Below are 25837 nucleotides of genomic sequence, written 5' to 3'. Positions count from 1 at the left end.
ATGACAAGATGATCACATGGAAGGTGGGTGATATTGGGAAAAGATGGGAAAGAAGATATCTAAACTGGGTTGACTTTTTTCTTTGTCCTATAGGTTCACTTTAACTGGGGTCCTGCATGTTACAAAGGACCTCCACTTTCTAAATAATGCTTCCCTCTTCAACCCCGAACTACGTTCTCAAGGGAAGGGAATACAGAAATAGTTTCAAACACGAAATCTGAGTTATATGAGAATATATTCCTGTTTAAATTTTGTTTCCGGGGCTCCACACCATGCTTCCCAAATCAAAACCAGTGAAGGTGGAGCCAAGGGCCATGAAGAATCAGTGACTCTTTCAAGACATCTTGATCCATGAATTCATGAATTGAGATTAAAAAATCACTTCATCTCAGAAGCTGTCTCATTCATTTACAATCAAATATTTTATATTTATCAAATATAGTTTTTAAATTATGAATTAATCAAGTATATACTAATAATTATAATGATAACTCAATCCAGAAGAAAAAATTAACAGTAGCACTTTAGGGTCACAGGAACTTTTAAAAATTAAACCATCAATTTATGTACATTCTTGTTGGAAAAATGTTTAGGTCAGAAACAAAAATATAATTAGTTCAAATATAAAAATATATTGAACTTTGATGAAATTTTGCAGATTAATCAGGATAGAAATGAAAGTTCAAGTAGAACAAAATAATTGTGTATAATTCTAACAGCTAATGAAAGCTTGTTTGTGCATTTATAATATACGGGGTTGATACCAAAAAACTGATGTTTAGATTCCAGTGGATATGTTTAAAATAATTACATTAATTTTAAAATGCCAACATCTGCAACTATTTAACCTTATGATGAACCTATTTCAATGCCAAATTTAAAATGTGAGAGTGGTATATGGTTTTCAAAATGCTTTTACATTTCTGTAGACTATTGCCTTGCACCATAATAAGTTTATAGAAGGCAAATGGCTTGTCTGTTCTATGCCCTGAAGTGAATGCTTTCTTTCAGTAGCACTCTCTTTAGATCATAGATACACAGTCCATAATGTTAAATTACTTTAGAATTACCTCTTTCAAGAATAAAAAAGTTTAAAAATATTTCTGACTAGAGAAGATAAACAACTTCAAGTTTCAAAAATTGTATTCATTCTGGTACACCAGAAAAAAAGGTACAAAAACTGATTTTTAGGTACATGTAATGTTAAAATTATTTGTAGAGCCCCCTTGTTTGCCAATGGGATTTTGAAAACTTTTCTAGTGATCACCTGATACATCCTGCGGGGATGAACAACACTCATTTTTATATGGGTCTATGCAAACTTAAAAGTAGGTAGAAGAGTCTCATTCATAGATAATTTATACACTATTTCTAAGCCAAATTTTAATAACTTGGCATTACACACCACTAAAGTAGTGTCTGACTCGCTTCCTCCTTTAATAGTGATAATTGAGTGTTTAAGTGGCTTTCTAATTTGTAAACCCATTACTAATTCATCTTTAAAAACTTCACATAATAACTTGGTAATATTTCAGTTTGATCATTAACCACATGTCAAATTTTCTGAAGAATGGTACTTACCCTCTGTTAAATTTTGCTATTTCATCAAACACAAGTTTCCACTGAGGACGTCCGATATAAAGTCTTGAATTCAGTGCTTGATATTTTTCTCCAATTATTTTCTGCCACAAAGAAAGCATTATATTTTATATGATACAGAGTTGGCAAATTCCCCATTTCTCTAACATCATTTTTGCTGCTGCTGTGGCTTCCTACCAAATTGCTATGATATAAAGAATATAAGTATCAAATGGCAACCTATTAAGTATAATCAGAACATCATTTCCTTCCTCTTTTCCTTTAAAAATCCATTCTCTTCTTAAATGCCATTATTACAAATGGCTGATTTGCTTCATTTTTAAACAACTGCAATGTTGAAAAATGCAGTCTAATTACCTACTCTCAAAAAGGCCTCAGTACATAAACTTCACTGCATTGTTTTTGCATTGTAAATACAGTTGTCATATTTGACACATTATATGGGTAAGTTACTACAAATTGTAATCATAAGTTTGGGGAAATGACCTCAGACAAGAAAGCCTAAGACAGAAGAGCTCCAAATCTTGGCTCTATAAACAAATAACTCCAAAGAACTGTTGTTTGTAAGGAACAGAATATGAGACCTGGAGGTAAAGTGAAGTAAGAAAAGAGAAAGTGTCTGAGTTTCAGGATGACACACAGAACCAAATGCAATATATGCTCTAAACCTTAATTACATCAATACTATGAGGAACAATGACACTGACTTGCTTCATTAGAGTAGTAAAATAAAATATATTTATATCCCAAGGGAAGAATTCTGATGAGGAAAAATAGGGTTAGATTATTTTTTAAACTAACTGACAAGCACTCATATCTTGTATTCAAAGTTATTACAGAAAATGATGAAACTACTAAAATAAAACTTGTGAATACATTCATGCTCAGCTTCGTATACTTATGTAGCTCTTCCATATTGTCTAAAATATCGGTTTCTTCATCTATAATTTGGGAATAGAAATATTCTCTACCTCATGAATCTGTTGGAATTACATGCTTATGTATATGACTGCTTAGCACAGTGTCTAGCATAGTGAATTACTAATGCATGATAGCTGTTACTATTTTTTTGTTTCCCTTGGAGATAAATAAGGTTTATTATGGATGACCTTAATTTTTCTTTCATATAAAACCTCCTCTCAGTGTTCATAGTCACAAGACTGTTTACTTATGGTCTGATCTCTCTAGTTAAAGAACTTGAGACAACAGTGAAGAGGACAGAAATGAGTTCAAAAGTCTGCTCCAGCTGCCCGTGAGAAGGCCAAAAAGGCATAATATGGTCAACTTCAAGGACAAGCCCTGAGTTTTCTGGACACATTCCAAGAGGCCTTCCTGTGGGAAACCTCTTCAAACCACCTGCAGAAATTTTCTTCCAGCACAGCCCTTACAGTAAATTTCCTACTATCAAGAGGCTTGTCTAATTTATAGTAACATCCATCCACATACCTGTATCCCATCTGTTTGACTGAGGTACAGCTGGATGTTGATATAGTCTGGTCTGTTCTCTTGCCAAAACTGAGAGGACATAAAAGTAAATAGACATTAAAGTTATTTCTGTATACTCAGACTTCCTCCTATTCTAACACACATGATTCTAGAATTTGTTAAGATGTATGTTGCCTAATCACAGTCAATATATACAAGCAAATATGTATATATATATATTTTATATATATATGTAAGTATGTATAGTGTGAAAGTAATGATTTTTAAAAAATTTATGTATTAGGATTCAAGTAGATATTTTAAAAATGCAAAAGAAGTCATTTTGCAGACAGAGAGTGATCAGTGTTTCATCACCCTCTGGCACCCTTTGCCATGAAGAGGGCACTTAGGAAGTAACTGAGAGACTCTGTCTATTGTCATGACTGCCTGGGCCAGAGATTTCTAGCAAGTTCCTCAACTTCTCTTGGCTCCAGTTTCTTCACCAAGACAATGATACGGTTGAAGGATATTATCTCAAGGGTCTCTTCCAGATCTAAAATTGTACATTTTCTGACATGTGGCAACTCTGAATATTAAAATCCTCATGAAATATATATTACCTTAAAAGTAGTGAGATGATTATCAGTACCCATAATATTCTTAAAATATCATCACTAATCATATCCCATCTAATAGATGCCTCAGGTTATAACCAAATACTAAATTAATTTTAAGTCCCTTCCTGAACTGAATCGGGATTCACAAATTTTAATTGAGAAGAACTGAGGGATTTCTAGGTCCAGCAATGGGTGACACCTCATGGAATACATACTCTGTGTTGATTCTTGTTTTAAAAGCCTCCCAGGATGCTGTTCTGTGACTCCTCTCTTGATAACTGACGTTTGGTGCCTGCAGTCCCCCCAAAAAACTATACAAATTTAAATAATGTTCTTGATGATTTCAATGTCTCCATTTCAACTTCTCTTTCACAGAAGATAAGTAATGAAACATACTAAAGGAACAATTTTCTTCCAGTTCAGGCAGCAAATACATGAATCACCAGTCTTGCAAATAGATAGGACTATAGTGTCGTGCACAAAGATTATGTGTTTCATTTTTATTTCTCCTGCCTGTCACTCTTTCTTGTTTTCCTCACAAATAAAAAATAACAGAATGTACCTCTTGAAAGGAATTTTACAGATCACTTATAGAAATTATAGCAATCATTTATTATATACTTTCAATATGACAGATTCTTTATTTTTTTAAGATTTTATTTATTTATTTTTAGAGAGGGGAAGGGAAGAAGACAGAGAGGAAGAGAAACATCAACATGTGGTTGCCTCTTGTACAGGGACTTGGTCCACAACCCAGGCATGTGCCCTGACCTGGAATCGAACTCTAGACTCTTTGATTCACAGGCTGGCACTCAATCCACGCCAGCCAGGGCTCAATATGATAGATCCTTTAGATATGTTAAAGATAAGTCTCACATCAGGCTTTAAGTGCTGTTATCTTCATTTACAAATTGGAAGTGGAAACAGGGTTTATAAAGGTTAAGTGATTTATCCAAGGTCTTAGAGTCAGTATGAGGTAGACTCCAAATGCCTGATGTAGACCTAGTTCCTCTTTTTGATTTTCTCAATGTGATTTATAAAGGTTAAGTGACTTGAAGCAAGTCATGTAGTTAGTTATTAGCAGAACTGGTACCAGATCGTCACGTGACATCTGGCACTGCACTCTTTTCTTAACTCACCAGATTGGACAATCTGGCCAAGAAAGACCACTCAGGGTGCAACTTCTGTAATCATTTCAGAAAGTATGACATGGAGACTGAGTGGCTAGGGCAGCTAGAAAGTTACGTTCTAGGCATTCTGCAATGATGTGAAAGAACTCACTTTTGGAAGATTAAAAGATGTATATTTTCTTACTTTTAGCATAAAATATCTAATTTAATTTTTGAGTTAAAAATAATCTTTCAAATAACTGAGAACAAAAACTTTAAATATTGATATTATAATTATATTTAGTAATTAATGACATAAGGAAAATACAGAATGCTATCCAATATATCTTAAAGGTATGTGAATTAGCAATTCATCTCAGAATGTGTGGACTAGTTTATTCAAAATACTAAATTTATTTTTCAATTACAGTTGGCATTCAATATTATTTTATATACATTTCAGGTGTACAGCCTGATGATTAGACACTAACTTAAAAATATATGCATCCCATGTTAATTTCAACATTATTTACACTAGCCAAGATTGAAGCAACCTAAGTACTCATAGGTAGACAACTGGATAAAAAAGGTGATAGACATATGCAATGGGAATATTAATTAGCCATAAAAATGAAATCTTACTATTTGTGACAACATTTATAAATCTGGAGGGTATTATGTTAAGTGAAATAAGTAAGACAAAGAAAGACAAATGCCATACAATTTCATTTATGTGTGGAATCTAAAGAACAAAATAGATGAACAAAACAGAAACAGACTCATAGATTCAGAGATCAGACTAATGGAATACATTTCTCTCATATTCTTTGATATAAGTGTAAACTGTTTTAGTCTCTTCTGGGAGAGTTTTATCAGTATCATTTAAAAATTTAAGTTCAGTCACAACTTCCAACACAGAAAGTCTAGTCTCTGGCATCAGTGCAGAAAAAAATTCTCACAAATTAGAGAATGGTGATTTTGCACTTCCTGACAATTTTTTTCTCCCTTAGCTTCAAAGACAGAACTCCCTTTCTGTTTTGCTACTATCTCACTCATCACTCTCACCAGTCTCTTTTGTTAGCTATTACTCATCTTTCGCTCTTCTAGAAACTGCAGTATTCCAGGACTTGGCATTTTCATCTTTCCCAGGATGATCTATAGTTAGATCAGTCTTGTTCACATCCTTTCAGTAGCTACTTATTCCTCTCTTTATTTTCCCTCCTCATTCAGCAGGTCCCTGGAGGGTCCCAGGAAACTATTTTTTATTGTGGTAAAAAATACATAAAATAAACTTACCATTTTAACCATGTTTAAGTATACAGTTCAGTAGCATTGAATACATTCATATGAATGGGCAACCATTAACACCATCCATCTCCAGAACTTTTTATCTTCTCAAACTGAAACTCTGTATCCATTAACCAATAAGTTCCAATTTTCTGTCCCTCTCAGACCTGGGCAACCAACCTTCTATGAAATTGACTGCTCTAGGTATCTCATTATTAAGTAGAATCAGGTAACAATTGTCTATCCATGTCTAAACTAATTCACTCAGCATGTTTTCAAGGTTCACCCATGTTATAACATACCACAGAATTTCATCCTTTTAAGGCTGAATAATATTCCAATGCAGTATGTATATGCTGCATTTTCTTTACCCATTCATCCATCCATAGACATCTGCATTGTTTCCATCTTTTGGGTATTGTGAAAAATGCTGCTATGACCATTGGAGTACAAACATCTGTTCAAGCCGCTGCTTTCAATTATTATGGGTGCATTTCCAGAACTCATCTCTTTTGCATAAAATCCAAAGGCCTTATGTAATCTGCCCTCCCCCCACCTGCCAAAACACACACACACACACACACACACACACACACACCCTCTCTGATTGTTTGTCCCACAGTCCCCTTACTTACTCTGATTTGCCCAACAGCTCTCTTTCATCTTCCTCCAATCTAGTACTATTGCATCAGAGCACTTGCCTATAAAGTCAGGTCTGTCTGCCTGCCTTACAAATTTCCCCCCAAGATATCTGCCTTGTTTACTTTACTGGGGTCTCTGCTCAGATACCACTTTGGGTGGGCATTTCCGATTACACAATATACATTAGTATGTCCTCCATCACTTACTATTTGCTGCTTCACCCTACTTTCTATTTCTTCTTTGTTCTAATCAGAACCAGATATCCCATTTATTCATTGGTTTATTGCCTATCTTCTCTACTTAGAATGTCAATTACATGAAATCAGAAACTTGCTTTTATTTTGATCTCCAATTTAGCTCTATGTCCTAGAACAATTTCTAATTTATAGAAGGCAGTTAGTAAATATTTAGTGAGTGATAGAATGACTGACTGAGTAAATATCTGAACAAAATGGCATGTATGATATTCACTGTAGTACTCTTTGTAATAAAAATGTAATTATCCATCACGAGGGAATGGTTCAATAAATTAGATACATTCATACAATGAAATACTGTACAGCACTAAAAAGAATGACGTAACTCTGTATGTACCACTACCAACAATGTTCAAGACATAGTCAGAAGATGAAGAAAGCAACTTTCAGAACAATACAAACAGTATGCTAGAATCTATAGAACACTCATGGTCACCTCTTGTTACATAGATTAGGTCGGGAAAGTAGTAAGGGAAGATTTTGCTTTATCCTAATTATTTTAAAAATTTACATCAAAGATGCAAAAAAAGATGTGTATTACTTGTACAACTTAAAAAATATATAGACATATTAATAGGGAAATAAATGGTTACAAGTAGGACAGATGAAGAATGCCTGCTTTCATCTTTGTAAGAAATAAACAGAATTTGGGCTTTTGAAATTCTGCATAGTATGCCAAAGGTCTTATGATGGTCCATTTGGAATATTAAAGGTGGAGATAAGAGGGAAGAGCTATTAGAACAAAAGATAGAAAGTGTAGTATCAATTGCCTGCTGATGTTTCTCTTCATCTGCCTCCCCTCACCACCCCATATGCATACATTTGCAAACATCATATATGTGTATATGTAAACATCATTAGAATATGAATGCATTTCTATGTTAAAATATTCTATGTTAGAACACATAAATCAGCATTTCTATGTTAAAACACATAATCACAGATAATCACAGATACGTAAAATCACAGACATCAATATTTAAAAATATGTGTACCAATTAACAACTGTTATCTCTGCCTTTTGAAATTTAAAGGCTCTTTCCTCCTTACTATTTATCTGCATACTTTTGGATTAGTTTTTCTATAGAAAACCTTTAGTACTTTAGTAATTTGAAAAACAATAATTGTTCTTAAATTTAAAAACTGTAAAGTTGAAAACAAACCTAATTTTACCTTATTATGCAATACACAGAGTAAGTCGGCAAACCAACGGAAGGATTGGATGTCTCTGCACACCCAGATAAAATACAGTCTTCTAAGCTTATATGGTTTCCAGTCATCCCTTTAAAATTAAAATAACACAATATGGATTAGGATGGTAGAAAATGTTAAGAGTTCCTGTATCTTTGAAAATTTGCTTCTCATGACTAAGGAACCAACAGAAAAACCAGTCATTTACATTCAAGCATCTGACATAACCCTTACTATAACTCCCAAATGAATTTAAAACATAATGCTCTCCATGAATTCAGTGTTCATGCTTGTGAATATTATATGCATATCACTCATTTCCAGTTGAAAGCAATAAACTGAAGTCCTAGGTAAGAATAATCCGAGCCCTGCCTCTCAGAAAAGAGTCCACTCCTTTCAGCGAATTCTGCCCCTCGGCAGGGATCCAGTCGTCATCATTCTCACCCTGGCTTCCAGGCAAAGCAAGCCAAGATCCTTCCAGAAATTGGTTGTTTATCCCCTTCTTAACATCATTAAAGAAGGGGATTTCACAACCACCTACTATGTAATATATTCCAGTAAATCATGATTCCAAATAGGATTCCTATTTATAATTAGGAAGTAAGCTTGAGGTTAAGAAAATATTCTTTCCTCTTCTGAACTTTAATTTAGGTGCCCAAATAACTTGCAATATGTTCTCCAGAAACATAATTTCTGGCATAAAATATGGTTATTTTTCTAAGAATGTACAAAAAGTCCCAAATTTATATCAAGTATCTCTAAAACTGAAATAAAATATCATTCAAACACATCCCTTCAGACTATGATTTCTTTTTTTGGTTTTCCATAAAACAGCCTTTTAATCCAAATTGTATCTTGATGAGCAAATGTAATAGATTAGAGAAAAATTTCCTACTGTCATTTTGTTTGTGTTTTCATGACAATTAATGTTAATAAATTAATTTTTGATTATACTCCTAGGACAAAAATAACTGAAGAAGCAGTTCCTGGTTAAGCAGTCTTACCTCTGAAATTTCTATTCTTCTGTCTGTTACAAATTTGCTGAGTAAGAGAACAAGGAGTGAAGGACTCGTTTGTCATCTCCTCAGAAAAGCTCCTCCTGACCGTACTTTACCTTTATCCACTTTACTGCCCTGTACCTTTATTTCTATAGCCCATGAGTACCTCTTCTCATCATAGTTTGAATATTTTCTGAAGTGATGTTACTTATGAATTTTTCACTGATTTACTTTTACCTCCCCCATTTGAATGTAAGGTTTTAGGGAAGGGGCTCAGTTTCATTCACTGTTGGATTAGCAGTATTTACCTATAAGGTAGATCAACACAGTTGCTCAAAAATATTTGCTGACTGATGGAGAAGTAGTGCACTTAACACTGATGAGGAAGCAGAGAAATGAAGGCTGGTGAATAATTTTAACAGAGGACAAAGATGGAGGAGTGTGTAAGTGTGATGCTGACATGTCTTACAGAGCATGCTGAAAGCCAAAAGCCATGTACTGAGAACCACTGAATCATTCCCTTCAATCAGGAACTAAAGATTCTGATCAATCAGGAAACGAAGTTCCTTCAATAACAAGTAGAAGGATTTTAGAAGAAATTATTTCATACTAAAAAGGACATGTCCAAAATATTGGCAGTTCTTTATTTGGACTAACAAAATGGATCAAAATGACATACAGCAGGGTGTTGAGTATTGACGCAAATGGTGTTACTCCAATGCCTCCAGCCACACAGAGGCTAACCTCGTAGTTCAGCGATTCCTCAAATGGACTTCCAAATGGACCATCAACATACAGCCTGTGGGGAGGGAGACAAAAGTGGGAAAGATGGCAATAAATTAGAGTGATTTTCTATAACATGCAGCAGACATACTGAATCCAATTACTAGGTTTTGTGATGGTTCAGGTTTTACTTTACTGTTTCTCATAGTGACAAGGATAAAAAAATGAGAAAATGTTGTTTATGAACTGTCAATATTAAAATAATAAATACATCTGTTTCTAAACATGCCTTTTTAAGGGAAACATTAATTAAATATGTAAGAAAGTGCATATAGGGCCGTGACAGCTGACAAGTTAAAGCTCTGATAACATTATATTAGTATATTTGGGTTCTTGCCAGAAGTGGAGAGCGGCTGTTCACTGTCCAGAGGTGAGGGAGAGTTCCGAGAGGGAAGCTGTGAGCACCAGGATACACGAAGGAGATTGCACCACTGAATCTCACAAATATTCTACCACAGGAGTTCACACCATAATTAAAGGGAATTAGAAAAGATCAAATTAACAAACAAGAAGAAAAAAGAAGAAACCCACGAACAATGAGAAAACAAAGAAACAACCCCCAATTGAAGGTAAACAAGGAAGCCTCAGGAAAAATGCTAAATGAAATAGAGGCAACTCAACTATCAGATAATGAGTTCAAAACAATGATTACCAGGAAGTTCAATGAACTCACAATGAGCTTTCAGAAATTAGAGGGAAACTACATCAATCTCACTGCAAACTATATAAACATGAAAAAGGAAATAGAAACTCTCAACAAAGGTCAAGAGGAAATGAAGAATACAATTTCTGAACTGAAGAACACAGTAGAAGGAATGAAAAGCAGGCTTGATGAAGCAGAAGATAGGATTAGCGAGCTGGAGGACAAAGTAGAAAACAGCATCCACAAAGAGCAAGAACAGGAAAAGAGGCTCAGAAAGAATGAAGAGGGATTAAGAGAAATGCAAGACAATATGTAACGTAATAATATCCGTATGATAGGGATACCAGAAGGAGAAGAAGAAAAGCAAGGGATTGAAAACCTAGTTGAACAAGTAATGAAGGAGAACTTCCCTAATTTGATGAGAGAAAAAGTCACACAAATTCAGGAAACACAGAGAGTCCCAATCAAGAGGAACCCAAAATGACCCACCCCAAGGCACATCATAATTAAAATGACGAAATTTCAAGACAAAGAGAGAATCTTAAAGGCAGCAAGGGAGAAAAAGGAAGTAACATACAAGGGAGCCCCAATAAGGCTAACAGCTGACTTCTCAATGGAAACACTTCAAGTCAGAAGGGAATGGCAAGAAATACTCCAGGTAATGAGAACCAGAGGGCTGCAACCAAGGCTACTATACCCAGCAAGGCTCTCAATCAAGATAGAAGGCCAAATAAGAAGCTTCCCAGACAAAAGAAGTCTAAAAGAATACACCTCGACCAGTCCAGCTCTGGAAGAGATTCTAAAAGGACCGCTTTAAGGAAGGGAGGGAAAAGAGAGAGAGAGAGAGAGGGGAACACACGTACATAAAAGACAATGAATAAGTACCTACCAATAATAACCTTAAACGTAAAGGGATTAAATGCTCCAATCAAAAGACATAGAATAGCTGAATGGATAAGAAAACATGACACACACATATGCTGCCTACAAGAGACCCACCTCAGGATAAAAGATCTGCACAGGTTGAAAGTGAAGGGCTGGAAACAAATTTTCCAAGCAAATGGACAGGAAAAAAAAGCCGAGGTAGCAATACTCATATCAGACAAAATAGATTTCCAAAAAAGGTCCATAAAGAGAGACCCAGAGGGTCACTTCATAATACTCAAGGGAAGAATCCATCAAGAAGACATAAATATTGTAAACATATATGCACCCAACATAGGAGCGCCAAAATACATAAAGAAAATCTTAGAGGACTTCAAGAAAGAAATGGACAGCAACACAATTATAGTGGGAGATTTTAACACCCCACTATCAAAAATGGACAGATCTTCTAAACAAAATATCAACAAAGATATTGTGGCATTGAGCAATACCCTTAATGAAATGAACTTTACTGATATATACAGAGCCCTTCATCCAAAAGAAGCTAAATATACATTCTTTTCAAATGTACACGGAACATTCTCAAAGATAGACCACATGATAGGACACAAAACAAGCCTCAACAATTTCAAGAAAATTGAAATCATACCAAGCATTTTCTCAGACCACAAGGGACTGAAGCTAGAAACCAACCCCAAGGAAAAAAACCCAAAACACTCAAAATCATGGAGATTAAACAGCATGCTATTAAACAATGAATGGGTCAAGAATGATATTAGGGAAGAAATCAAAAGGTTTCTGGAAACAAATGAAAACGAACTCACAACAACCCAAAACTTATGGGACAGCCAAGGCAGTCCTGACAGGGAAGTTCATAGTGATACAGGCCCACCTAAAAAGGTTAGAAACATTCCAAACAAACAACCTAACCTTACGTCTACAAGAACTCGAGGAACAACAACAAAGGCAGCCCAGAGCAAGCAGAAGGAAGGAAATAACCAAGATCAGAGCAGAATTAAATGACATAGTGACTAAAAGCACAATTCTAAGGATCAATGAATCCAAGAGCTGGTTCTTTGAAAAGATAAACAAAATCGACAAGCTTTTAAGCAGACTCATCAAGAAAAAAAGAGAGAAGACCCAAATAAACACAATCAGAAATGAAAGAGGAGAGGTTACAACAGATACCACAGAAATACAAAGGACTGCAAGAATGACTACAAAGAGCTGTATGCCAAGAAATTTGAAAACCTAGGTGAAATGGACAACTTTCTAGAAAAATATAATCTTCCAAAACTCAATGAAAAAGAAGCAGAAAGCCTGAACAGACCAATAACAACAAAAGAAATTGAAGCAGTAATCAAAAAAACTCCAAACACAAAAAAGCCCGGGACCAGATGGTTTCACAGGAGAATTCTACAAAGCATTTAAGGAAGAGCTAACCCCTATCCTTCACAGACTATTCCAAAAAATCCAAAAAGATGGGAGTCTCCCAAACTCTTTTTATTAGGCCAACATCATCTTAATTCCAAAACCAGATAAAGGCACAACAAAGAAAGAAAACTTCAGGCCAATATCACTAATGAACATTGATGCTAAAATCCTCAACAAGATACTGGCAAACCACATCCAACAATACATTAAAAAGATCATACACCATGACCAAGTGGGATTCATTCCAGGGATGCAAGGATGGTACAATGTTCGCAAGTCAGTAAATGTAATACATCACATAAACAAACGCAAAGACAAAAACCACATGATCATATCAATTGATGCAGAAAAAGCATTTGATAAGGTACAGCACCCATTCATGATAAAAACACTCGGCAAAGTGGGAATAGAGGGAGCATTCCTCAACATAATAAAGGCCATACATGAGAGACCTTCAGCCAACATCATACTCAATGGCCAAAAATTAAAATCTTTTCCACTAAGATCAGGAACAACACAAGGATGTCCACTTTCACCACTTCTATTCAATATAATACTGGAAGTTTTAGCCACAGCAGTCAGACAAGAAAAAGAAATAAAAGGCATTCAAATCGGAAAGGAGGAAACAAAACTGTCACTGTTTGCAGATGACATGATAGTATACATAGAAAATCCTATAGTCTCTACCAAAAAACTGCTTGACCTATTCAATGAATTTGGCAAAACAGTGGGATACAAAGTCAATATCCAGAAATCAAAGGCATTTCTGTATACCAACAATGAAACAGCAGAAACAGAGATCAAGGAAAAAATCCCATTTGAAATGGCAAAAGAAAAATAAAATATCTAGGAATAAACCTAACCAAAGAAGTAAAAGACCTGTATTCAGAAAACTGTACAACACTGAAGAAAGAAATCAAGGAAGACACCAACAAATGGAAACATATACCATGTTCATGGATTGGAAGAATTAATATCATCAAAATGTCCATATAGCAATATACCAAATTGCTTTTGGTATACCAAAATACCAAAAGCAATTTACACATTCAATGCAATTCCTATTAAAGTACCAATGGCATATTTCACAGACATAGAACAAACACTTCAAAAATTTATATGGAATTATAAACGACCCCAAATAGCTGCTGTAATTTTGAGAAAGAAGAGTAAAGTAGGAGGGAACACAATACCCGACACTAAACTATACTACAAGGCCACTGTAATCAAAACAGCCTGGTACTGGCATAAAAACAGGCACATAGACCAATGGAACAGAACAGAGGGCCCAGAAATACCCCAAGTCTCTATGGTCAATTAATATTTGACAAAGGAAACAACAACATTAAATGGAATAAAAATAGCCTCTTCAACAAGTGGTGTTGGGAGAACTGGACAGCCATGTACAAAAAATTAAACTTGAGCACCAACTTACACCATATACAAAAATAAATTCAAGGTGGATAAAAGACTTAAATATAAAACGTGACACCATTAAAGTCCTAGAGGAGAACGTAGGTAGGAAAACTTCAGATATTTCACGAAGGAACTTTTTTACTGACGTGTCCCCTAGAGCAAGGGACATAAAGGAAAGAATAAACAAATGGGACCTCATGAAAATTAAAAGCTTCTGCACAGCTAAAGAAAACAGTATCAAAATTAAAAGAGAACCAACTGTATGGGAAAACATATTTGCCAATGATACCTCAGACAAGGGTTTAATCTCCAAAACATATAAAGAACTTACAAGACTGCACTCTAAGAAGACAAGGAATCCAATTAAAAAGTGGGCAAAGGACTTGAACAGACACTTCTCCAAGGAGGATATACAGAAAATCCAAAGACACATGAAATGATGTTCAATATCGCTAGCTATCAGAGAGATGCAAATTAAAACCACAATGAGATACCACTTCACACCAGACAGAATGGCCATCATAAACAAAGCAACAAACAACAAGTGTTGGAGAGGTTGTGGAGAAAAGGGGACCCTAGTGCACTGCTGGTGGGACTGCAGACTGGTACAACCACTATGGAAAGCAGTATGGAACTTCCTCAGGAAACTAAAAATGGATCTGCCTTTTGACCCAGCAATTCCACTGCTGGCACTCTATCCTAAGAATACTAAAACACCAATTCAAAAGAACCTATGCATCCCAATGTTCATTTCAGCACAATTTACAATAGCTAGATGCTGGAAGCAACCAAGATGCCCACCAGTAAATGAATGGATCAAAAAACTATGGTACATTTACACAATGGAATTCTATGCAGCAGAAAGAAAGAAGGAGCTCCTACCCTTTGCAGCAGCGTGGATGGAGCTGGAAAACATTATGCTTAGCGAAACAAGCCAGTCAGTGAAAGACAAATACCATATGATCTCACCTTTAACAGGAACCTAAATAACAAAACAAAGAAACAAGCAAAATATAACCAAAGACACTGAAATATAGGACAGGCTGATGGTGATCGGAGGGGAGAGAAGAGGGAATTTAAGAGGACAGTGGGAAGGATTCACAGGAACAAACTTAAAGGACACATGGTCATAAGCTAAGGGGAGGGTGGTAAGGGGAGGGAAGTGGGGAGGTTGGGAGGGGGGGGCTGGATTGGGAGTAAAAAGGAGAAAACTGTATTTGAACAATGATTAAAATAAAAAAAGAAAAGAAAAAATATTATATTAGTATATTTGACTAAATTAAAATACCAACTGCTTATTGTGTCTATATTCAATAACTAATATTATCTTTAATGGCAAAGTCAGTAGCAGAAATAGTTACCAAAACATTTATTATGTGAACAGAAAAGTACTAGAAAGAAAGAAAAGTTTCTCCTTTTGCCCCAGTTAGCTTTTATTAGTATAGAAACAGATGAAGAACAATCTAAAGGAATCTGAATTACTCTACTTGTGATTATATATTCCTTTTGTGTTTATATATCCAACTGTGTATGTATGAGTGTGTGTGAGTGAATTCCTCTTAACTGCAAAACTACTTGCCAATTGTTCACTCAATATGCACCCTCCCATTCTTTCCTAGTGACAAAATATTCCATTTTGGGAAGCAAAGTACCCAGAAAAACACTACATTTCCCAATCTCGGGAAATAGTTAACATTTCCCAAGGTTAACTATTTTGGCCACATGACTCTGTTTTGGTTAAAGTGGTATACCTGTAAGTACAATTGGAAAAACTGGAAGGCTCATTGAAAGAAGCTGTCTCAGTTGGAAGTTGCATCTCTTTATGCCTCTCCCTTTCTTTCCTTTGTGCTGGCGCTTAAAATGTTGACCTGATGTTCTAAATACTTATCTTTTGTGATTATTAATTACCATAGTTAATAATTACCATAGCCTCTAGGCTACCTACATTTAGATACTTTTATGTTAAAAAAATAAATGCATGCATATAAGGTATTGGAATTTTAAAGCTCTTTTCTATTGTAAAAAACATAACTTTGACACCCTGGTCTGTGTGGCTCAGTTGCTTGGAGTGCTGTCCTATAAACCAAAAGGTTACAGGTTCAATTCCCAGTCAGGGCACATGCCTAGGTTGTAGGTTTGGTCCCGGTTGGGGCAACTATGAGAGGCAACTGATCAATGTTTCTCTTTCATCAATGTTTCTCTCCCTCTCTAAAATCAATAAGCATGTTCTCAGTTGAGGATTAAAAAAAAAGTTTGCTAAAAAAAATAGTAACAGTCATAAAAAGTACATTTATGTTGTCAGTCTTATGATATACATGTCTTTTATTGTCTAGAGTGATTGCAACAGATTACTTAAGATTAGGCATCCATGGGCTTACCAGTTAAGTGTTTGGTAAATGACTGCTACATGAATTAACGAATAGATAGTCTTTTGATCTCTGAGGTCTATGGCATGTAGCTTGTGTTATATACTATTAATCATTGCTAAAATCTGGTTTCCTTTCCTCCTGGGCACACAGAAAACTACACTTCCTGAACTTTTTTTAAGTTATATTGAACCTTATGTCTAATTCTGACCAGTGGGCTGTGAGTGGCAGTGATATCTGTTACTACTGTAATGAAGCAAGGAAAACTCTTTTCCTCCCATGGGAACTAAAGCCATGAGTTGAACCAGAAGACAAAGCCAACTAAATCCTTGACTTAGCACTTGAAGGAAGCTTCCTAGAGGGTGACTAGACTCACAGAAGACACTTGATGAACAAGAAATGAATGTTTCGGCACTGGCTAGCGTAGCTCAGTGGATTGAGCATGGGTTGTGAACCAAGGTTCAATTCCCAGTCAGGATACATTCCTGGGTTGCAGGCCGTGACCCCCAGCAACCACACATTGATGCTTTTCTCTCTCTCTCTCTCTCTCTCTCTCTCTCTCTCTCTCCCTCCCTTCCCTCTCTAAAAATAAATAAAATCTTAAAAAAAAGAAATGAACGTGTTTCATCACATTTTCAGGGATATTTTAAGGTTAACTAGTTACTGCAGCAAAGCTCAGACACTAATGACTACTACATGTTCAGTACCTTCTGAAGTCCTGGAAGCTTACAAGACTAGTGCTTTAAAAAATACCATATCTATTTAAAAAGCTACTTTCTGCAACTCAAGATAAAATAATCAAAGTTTAGATGCTTAAGGTAGTGTTCTAAACATAGAAATTCAGAAAAAACTGAGAGATCACATACTCACAATATGCTTGATTCTTATTACATCTATTCCATCTCATACTTTAAAGCTTATTTACTCAATGAACAAAAATATATATTTAAAAGTTAATGATATAATATATTGGATTCTTGATAGAAATCTCAAAATATCAGTGGCTCAAAAACAACAGATATAAATAGATTCTACCACTTTTCACTATATAAGCAAATTTGGAACATAAACATTCAACAACAACATCAGGATTAAAAATAAATACTTCCAACTGCAAAAATAAGATTATTGTAAATCTCTACAACTATTTTGAATCCACTAGACGTGGTGCAATCTGCTCTTAATTAGTCACTCATTTCTTCATTCAACAAATGGTTTTCTGTACTTGCAATGTACCTGATACTGTTCAAAGTGTCTGGGATATAGAAGTGAACAAGATAGAAAAAAGAGTCCCTGATCTCATGGATTTTTTATTTTAATGGGAAAGGGACTAACCCATAAATAAAGATATAAAAGGATATATGATATAATGCCACATAGTGATAAATGTTTTGTTTTTTTAAGATTTTATTTATTTATTTTTAGAGAGGGAAGGAAGGGAGAAAGAGAGAGAGAGAGAGAAACATCAATGTGCAGTTGCTGGGGGCCATGGCCTGCAACCCAGGCATGTGCCCTGACTGGGAATCGAACCTGCGATGCTTTGGTTCACAGCCCGCGCTCAATCCACTAAGCTACTCCAGCCAGGGCGATAAATGTTTTTTTGAAATAGATAAAACAATTATTGAAGCTGGGTGATTTGGTACATAAAAACTCACTATACTATTCTGTTTACTTTTGAATATGCTTGAAATTTTGCATAGGCAGTTTGAAGGGATTGTCAGAGCAGGCCTCTCTGTGTATGTACCATTTGAACCGAGATCTAAATCAAGTGAAGGAGCTTGGTATGAAAGCATCTCGTAAAAGAATCATTCCAGGAAGACATAAAAGCATCTAAGAAAGGTAACAGGAAGTACAAACACACAAAACATTCTTGGCTTAAGTATATATGTACACAAGCTAAACCCTTCTCAGGAACTTTCAACTCATTTTCTCTGTTCAATGTCTTGTAACTGTGTTTATGAATTTTTCTTCGTAAGGACTGATGCTCTTTGGACCATTGCATGCAGGTTCCTGTTTATTAACAAATATTTTAGCACCTATCCTGCATAAGGCACTCTTCAGGTGCTGGAGATTACAGGATTGGACAAAGACAAAAGTCCCTGTCCTTGTAGAGGACTTCTTTTCTAACATGTCCTCTATTTGTATATACTTATCAAGTATCTTCTATATACAAAGTTCTGGAGATAGAAAAATACAACTCCTGTCCTCAGCAATTTTGGTGTTGCTCACTTCTATAGTCATGCCTGTTTCCAAAAAGGAAACACTGACACAATGACATTGTAGTTGACTAGCAAAGGATAAGAGAAAGAAGTCATTCATCAATTACTTTTCCTACTTGTCTGTTTTCTAGCCTGCATGCCCACACACACATCCTTCTGGTACCCCTCCATCTACTCTTCGGAGTTTCAGAATAACTTTGGGCAAGAAGACAAGAACTCAGGGTTCTAGTCATTTACTGGGGTTAGGATTATTAGTGTGTTACTTGTTCTCTATAAATCTGATTTCCTACATATCTAAAAGGAACAATACAATATAACACAGAAAAAGGTTGCTAAGAATTGTAGAGGGCACAATGACTGAAATGTTTGTTTCTTACTGGTATCCATGAGCACCTACAGGCCACTGTGGGGCCATTGGAGAGGTCCAGCATTAAGATAAGACATGGGCTAATTTCAGTATGAGATGAAAAATATAGATGAGAATGTGATATAAAGAACCTTAGAGAATCAGCTGTTTTGTCATTGGAAATGCTTTTTTGTGCAACGTGAAATAAATTTCTAATTTTTTGAAAGAAGGGATAAAAAATGAAACTACTGATGATTGATTATTTGGCAACACCTGGGTTTTTGAGGGAAGCAGAAAGAGGAACTACTTAAATCACTTTTTCACATATTTAACCTGATTAATGTGCAGAGTCCATTGCCTTTAATTTATGAGCAGTGATTTTTCTTCCTATCTTAATATCTTGTCTTTAAAAGAATGGTCTACCACTACTATCATTATAGCTGAGACAAGACAACTGAAAGTAAAGGCAACTACTCAAAGTCTTGCAGCAACATAGTGGAGGTGAGATTAACCTGACTTATTTTTAAAGTTTTGTTAATGACTAATGAAAAGTTAGTGTGTGTGTGTGTGTGTGTGTGTGTGTGTGTGTATTTTGGTACACAAATGTCTTTTATTGTATTTTTTCATTAATATCTATCCCCCTTATACCCTCTTCTACCTCTACCCACCCCCTTCTTCCTGCTATCACCTCACTGTTGTCACTGTCCATGAGCTCTTTTTCTATTTTGTTTGATCTCTTCACCCCCAACTCCCTCCCCCAGGGTTGTCAGCCTGCTCTCTATGAGTCAGTTTGTTCATTAGATTCCACATATGAGTGAAAACATACGGTACTAGTCTTTCTCTGAATGGCTTATTTCACTTAGTATAATGTTCTCCAGGTATATCCATGCTGTTGTAAAGGGTAAAATTTTCTTCTTTTTTATGGCCACACACAGAAGAATAAACTCAAAATGGATCAAAGACTTAAATGTTTAGACTTGAAACCATAAAAATCCTACAAGAAAACATAGGCAGTAATATCTCGGACATTCCTTGTAGCAAGATTTTTTTTTATATATCTTCTCAAGCAAGGGAAACAAAAGAAAATGATAAATAAATGGGACTTCATCAAACTAAAATGTTTTACAAAGCAAAGGAAACCATCAGCAAAATGAAAAGACAACCTACAGAATGGGAGAACATATTCACTGATACATCTGATAAGGGGTTACTATCCAAACTTATAAGAACTTACAAAACTCAACACCAAAAAAATCAAACAACCCAACTTAAAAATGGGCAAAGGACCTGAATAAACACTTCTCCAAAGAGGATGTACAGATGGCCAATAGACATATGAAAATATGCTCAAGATCACTAATCATCAGAGAAATGCAAATTAAAACCACAATGTGATATCTCCTCACACCTGTCAGAAGGCTATCATCAATAATTAACACACAACAACTGCTAGCTAGGTTGTGGAGAAAGGAGAATCTTGTGCACTGTTGGTGGGAATGCAGACTGGTGCAGCCACTGTGGAAAGCAGTGTGGAGATACCTCAAAACATTAAAAACGGAACTGCCTTATGACACGGCAATTCCACTTCTGGGAATTTATATAAAGAAATCCAAAAACACTAATTCAAAGAATATGTATACTCCTAGGTTCACTGCAGTGTTATTTACAATAGCCAAGATATGGAAGCAGCCCAAATGTCCATCAGTAGATGAGTGGGTAAAACAGGTATGGGACAGTTACACAATGGAACACTGCTCGGCCATTAACAAAAAAAAAAATTAATGAAGATTGTGGAACTAAGAAAATTCAAAGAAAAGGAAGAATCCTATTCCCTGGCCTGTTCAAAGAAATATATACATTTATTGGTGAGATCACATGGCATTTGTCTTTCACTGCCTGGCTTATTTCACCTAGCATATGATCTCATCTATAAGTGAAACCTAATCAACAAAACAAAGAAGCAAGTACAATATACCCAGAGACACTGAAATAAAGAACAAACTGACGGTAACCAGAGGGGAAGGGGAAGGGAGATTATGGGGAAAAAAAGGGTAGGATTGTCAAGGAACATGTATAAAGGATCCATGGACAAAGCCAAAGAGGGGGTAGGATGGAGAGTGGGAGGTGGGGGTAGTTGGGGCAGGGGAAAGTGGTAGTGGGAAAATAGAGACAACTGTACTTGAACATCAATAACAAAAATAAAAATAAATTAAAAAAGAAATATATAAACATATTTTGAAATATTGTTTTTCCTTCGAAAGTAGAATCCATTAAATGTTAGTAGATTTAATGAGTAACATTGATCAGGTGATATGACAGTTATATTCAGATCTTTTCTCAGTGGAGAAATTTATCGGCTACAAAATAATTCCACTATACTAAAAGATAAAATTACAACCAACACTTCCTGAAATCTTATTTCCCAACACTTCTGGTCACATCCCCCAAAGACACTGGTATCATAATAAATTAAAGTAGAACTTATGTAGACAATCTGAGATGAGAACTAGTCAGAATTCATACATTTTTAAAAGAAAAACATTTTAATTAAAAAATAGGTATTATTTTATTAGTATTTCCTAAAAGGGGTTTCAAAAAACAATAATATGAGGGGGAGAAAGAGTATTTCGTGGTCAAACAAATTTGGAAAATGTGTTACAAAAAGGTTTATTTTATTCATTTGATTTTGAAAAATATCTTTAATTCAAAACTCTAAGTCTTTAACATGCCGGAGTGCCTTAATAATCTCCAAGCAGGGGATACATTTTGTAAATATATTTCATCACAAATTTCTTTCTCCACAAAATGTCTGTCAAGGTTGTAGAGAATAGAGATTAATTTAGGAAATGGAGACCTAGAATCAAGAAAAAGAAAAGGTATTCTTCTTTAACGGACTATTTCTTTTGTGAGGTTTCACAAAGGATCACTTCAGCTACAGCAGACATTGCAAAAATTATTTTAAAGATTAAATAAATGGGAGGGAATTAACCTATAACAACAGAAGATTTACTATGAGTAAGGCCCACTACCACCTGCTGAAGCAAAAAAGAAGAAAAAAACAGAGATGAATAATTGCGATGTTTGTACTCAAGTAGGTTATAAAGATGAAAGTTGTTTAGTCTATTTTCAAGATCCATCTATATTGTCACAAATCTTGAGAAAGTCATGCTAAGTGAATTAAGTCAGAAAAGGTAAAAACCCATATGATTTCACTCATAAGTGGGATATAAAACTGAAAGCAACAAATGAACAAACAAGACAAACAGGCAAACAAAAAACTCATAGACACGGAGAAGTGTGGTGGTTACCAGATGGAAAGAGGGGTTGGGGGTAGATAGAAGAGGGTAAACAGGGTCAAATACATGGTGATGGAAGGAGATTTCCCTGTGGGTGGTAAACACACAATACATAGTGATGTATTATAGAATTGTACACTTGAAACCTCTATAATTTTATTAACCAATGTCACCCCAATAAATTTAATAGAAAAGGAAAAATAATAAATATATATTTAAGTCATCTCAAAAATGTATATTTTAACCCTCAACTATAAGCTTCCCAAGGAGAAAAGGATTGTTTTTTACTGATCTCTATATCCCTGCATCCCATCCATGTGCTTATCAATTAAAAAGGTTACTTAATAAATAGAATATTAAAGGTTAAAAGAAAAAAGAAGAGAGTGGCAAGGATAAAAACACACACAGTATAAAATAGAGGGTAATTTGAGAATTAAGTGTATTATATATCCACTTTATGTATACACAATGCTTTGTACTTTTCCTATCTGTCATAAGCTTAACACTTTGTAAGGTAGGTATAGTATTATTGCCCCCATTTAACAAATGAGGAACCTGATGTCCCAAGAGGTGCCAAGACCAGTCCTAAGCTCCACCCCTCCTAGATGGAATAAGATGTGTTCTTCTGACACACACTGGTTATATGTGAGAATTACCAGAAAGTAGTTGCTTGCACACAAGCCAGAAAAGGAGAGCTTCTTGCTCCACAGCTGCTCTGTGTGAGCAGCCTTGTAATCAGTCATGCAGGTGATAAAAGTGAAAAGGATGTATACAGACACCTGGCTGGAGACAGTCTTTGCAGGGATGGGAAAAAAGAAACCATCATTCTTAGCAAAAGCTACATGAGGTCAAGTTCTGGAATTGTTCAGTGGTGTCTAGGTGTTACAGCCATGCACTTAAAAGTTAAAAAAACAAAAAACATAAAAACACTTTTATTATGGAGAATCAGCAGGGCCAGGGCTTGGGAGGTAGTTTTTGTTGTTACAGGTCTGAAATTCTCTATCCCCAATTTCTCTGTGACCACAAAAATATCATTTAATCACATACTTTGATAAATGCAAGTTTCTTAGAAATATTCACATTGTAAAAGAGGAAACTTTACTCAATATACTTAAAAAAATAAAGGAATAGATGTGCTAGCCTAAGACATAAAAGATAAATCCTGTGATTATTAGCCATACCCAATGAATGAATAGGCTATATGAGAGGACAGTATAAAAAGTAAACAATAAATTTTTTTCTTAATAGTCATTAGGGGAATAGCTACTGAAAAATTTTATGCCATTTTAAAGATTAAAAGGCATATCTATATAAATTTCTGATTTGATGTCAAATCTCTATCAGTAAAATAAGGCAAAAATGTGTATTCCTCCCATATTCTACCTGGACTGATGTCAAAGGAGATGTTACTTTTCATGAAGTTTTAAATGATAACAAATCTCTGGAGAAGTGCAGTTTCTATAGGGAATAGCTATATTTGAATTAGACAGCCCAAGAATTATTTTTCTGACCAAAATAAATTTATAGGCCTAATATTTTGGTTTCGGGAAAGATACTACCATGTAAAACCATTTTCCTTACCTATTTTGACAACAATAGAGCTATGTGATTGGCACAGTGCTTCGTGCTTTAGATGAGTTATTTATAACTGAGGGTTGGGTGGTGCTATTCCACTCTATTGATTGAGAAGCTGAGGTTCTAGAAGTTTTAATATTTGCTCAAGGCCACACATCTAATAGGTGGCTTATGTCTACCATCAGAATAAACTCTGTTTTTGTTCATAATGAAACAAACCAAAACTGTCTTCCCTAAACAGGGGTTTGTTTTAATTTTCATTTAGAGAAATAATCGGTTGAAACTTCTATCAGTGATCAGTAACTCTATGCCTACAAATATTTTTTTCTTTTTTTTTATAATATTTTGATGAGTTCTTTTTTTTAATTTTTATTTATTTTTAGAGAGGGAAGGGAGACAGATAGAGAGAGAAACATCAATGTGCGGTTGCTGGGGGTTATGGCCTGCAACCTAGGCATGTACCCTGGCTGGGAATCGAACCTGGGACACTTTGGTTCCCAGCCCGCGCTCCATCCACTGAGCTACGCCAGCCAGGGCTGTGCCTACAAATATTTTTACCCTAAAGTCCACTTTACCGGAAACAATTCTTAGGCTAGATTATCTCTGCTATATGCTTCACCTTCTTTAAATTTCAACCTTTCTGAATCTTCATTTTATGTGACTCTCCTGAAAACAGCTTATTGTTCTATTTCTCATTCTAGTCTGAAAGCCTTTCCCTTTGAACTGTAGAATTTAGTTCAATTATGTTGAATCACTTACCAAAATATCATCTTGTACTATTTGTCCACCTTTTCTTATTTCGTACCCTCCCCATTCCTTTCTCAACTACTCTGACTAGTGTTGGTCTGTTTTAGTTTTCTATAAGGAAACTGTAGGGTATCCTATCTCGAGTTTATTTTTATTATGTTGCTTGGGACTTACTGGTAACCCTGAATTTGGACTATTATTTCTTTAAATATTCTATCTCCTCCATATGCTTTCTCCCTCTTTTCCCCTTCCTTTTGGATCTTTAATGTAAAGACATGCAGGAATTTCTCACTCCATCTACCATCATCTCTCTCAACCTTTCCTTCATATTTTCCATATCTTAGTCCCTCTGTGGGGCATTCTGGATAACTATTTCAGTTCTATTTGACAATTCATTTGTTCTCTCTACGGCTGTATTAATCTGCTACATTTATGATATTGTATCTTTTATTTTTAGAAGATCTACTGGTTCTTTTTTTCAAAAATGCTTTGAGAAATTTGGTTGTCCCATGTGTCCTAATCATTACTTTATGTTTTTATTTCTTTAGATGTATTAAATATTTATTTTATAATGTTTGAATATACAATTTCTACTAACATGTGCTCACGGTGTTTTGTTTCCACATTTTAAAAAATATGAGCTCATGTTCCTTGGTGCCTTATGTACAGGAATCCTTTGAGAATTAAAATGTGTTCTCCAAATAAGGATTTTCATCTTCTTCCAGGCAAAACAGGAGAACACCATAAATCTGAAATCACTTTAAACTAAATTATAGACTCTAGGTTTACTGGGCTACATACATATTATGAATTCACTGTTCCAACCCAAGTGAGACTGAGCTTCTGTTTACTAAATATCAGGGGCGATTTAAAAAAATTTTTTCTTCTCAGACTCAAGGACAAAATAAGTCAATTACCCCTACTATCTCCTCCTGCAGAGCAAACTGTTTAATCTCTCCTTTATCCAGTGATGATGTTTCACATAGCAACTTGCAGAGGTCT

The 25837-nt window shown here is 35.2% G+C and overlaps 1 protein-coding gene across 4 annotated transcripts in view; it reads right to left on the bottom strand.

Annotated features, from left to right (window-relative positions):
• The window catches only part of NOX4 (NADPH oxidase 4), a 177260-nt gene that overhangs the window by 11281 nt on the left and 140142 nt on the right, over positions 1 to 25837 (bottom strand). For 3 of the 4 annotated variants that reach the window (XM_036028698.1, XM_036028701.1, XM_036028700.1), the window contains 4 exons: positions 9805 to 9924; positions 8110 to 8218; positions 3046 to 3114; positions 1582 to 1685 (listed from right to left, as the gene is read on the bottom strand). In XM_036028698.1, coding sequence (XP_035884591.1) covers positions 1582 to 1685; positions 3046 to 3114; positions 8110 to 8218; positions 9805 to 9924 — 402 coding nt within the window. The remainder of the gene's footprint in view (positions 1 to 1581; positions 1686 to 3045; positions 3115 to 8109; positions 8219 to 9804; positions 9925 to 25837) is intronic. The other variant, XM_028517487.2, reaches the window with a different exon arrangement.

This window comes from Phyllostomus discolor, chromosome 6 (genome assembly GCF_004126475.2).
Source record: "Phyllostomus discolor isolate MPI-MPIP mPhyDis1 chromosome 6, mPhyDis1.pri.v3, whole genome shotgun sequence".
Lineage (NCBI taxonomy): Eukaryota > Metazoa > Chordata > Mammalia > Chiroptera > Phyllostomidae > Phyllostomus > Phyllostomus discolor.
Note: the sequence above shows the minus strand (reverse complement) of the source record. Positions and strands in the feature narration are given on the sequence as shown.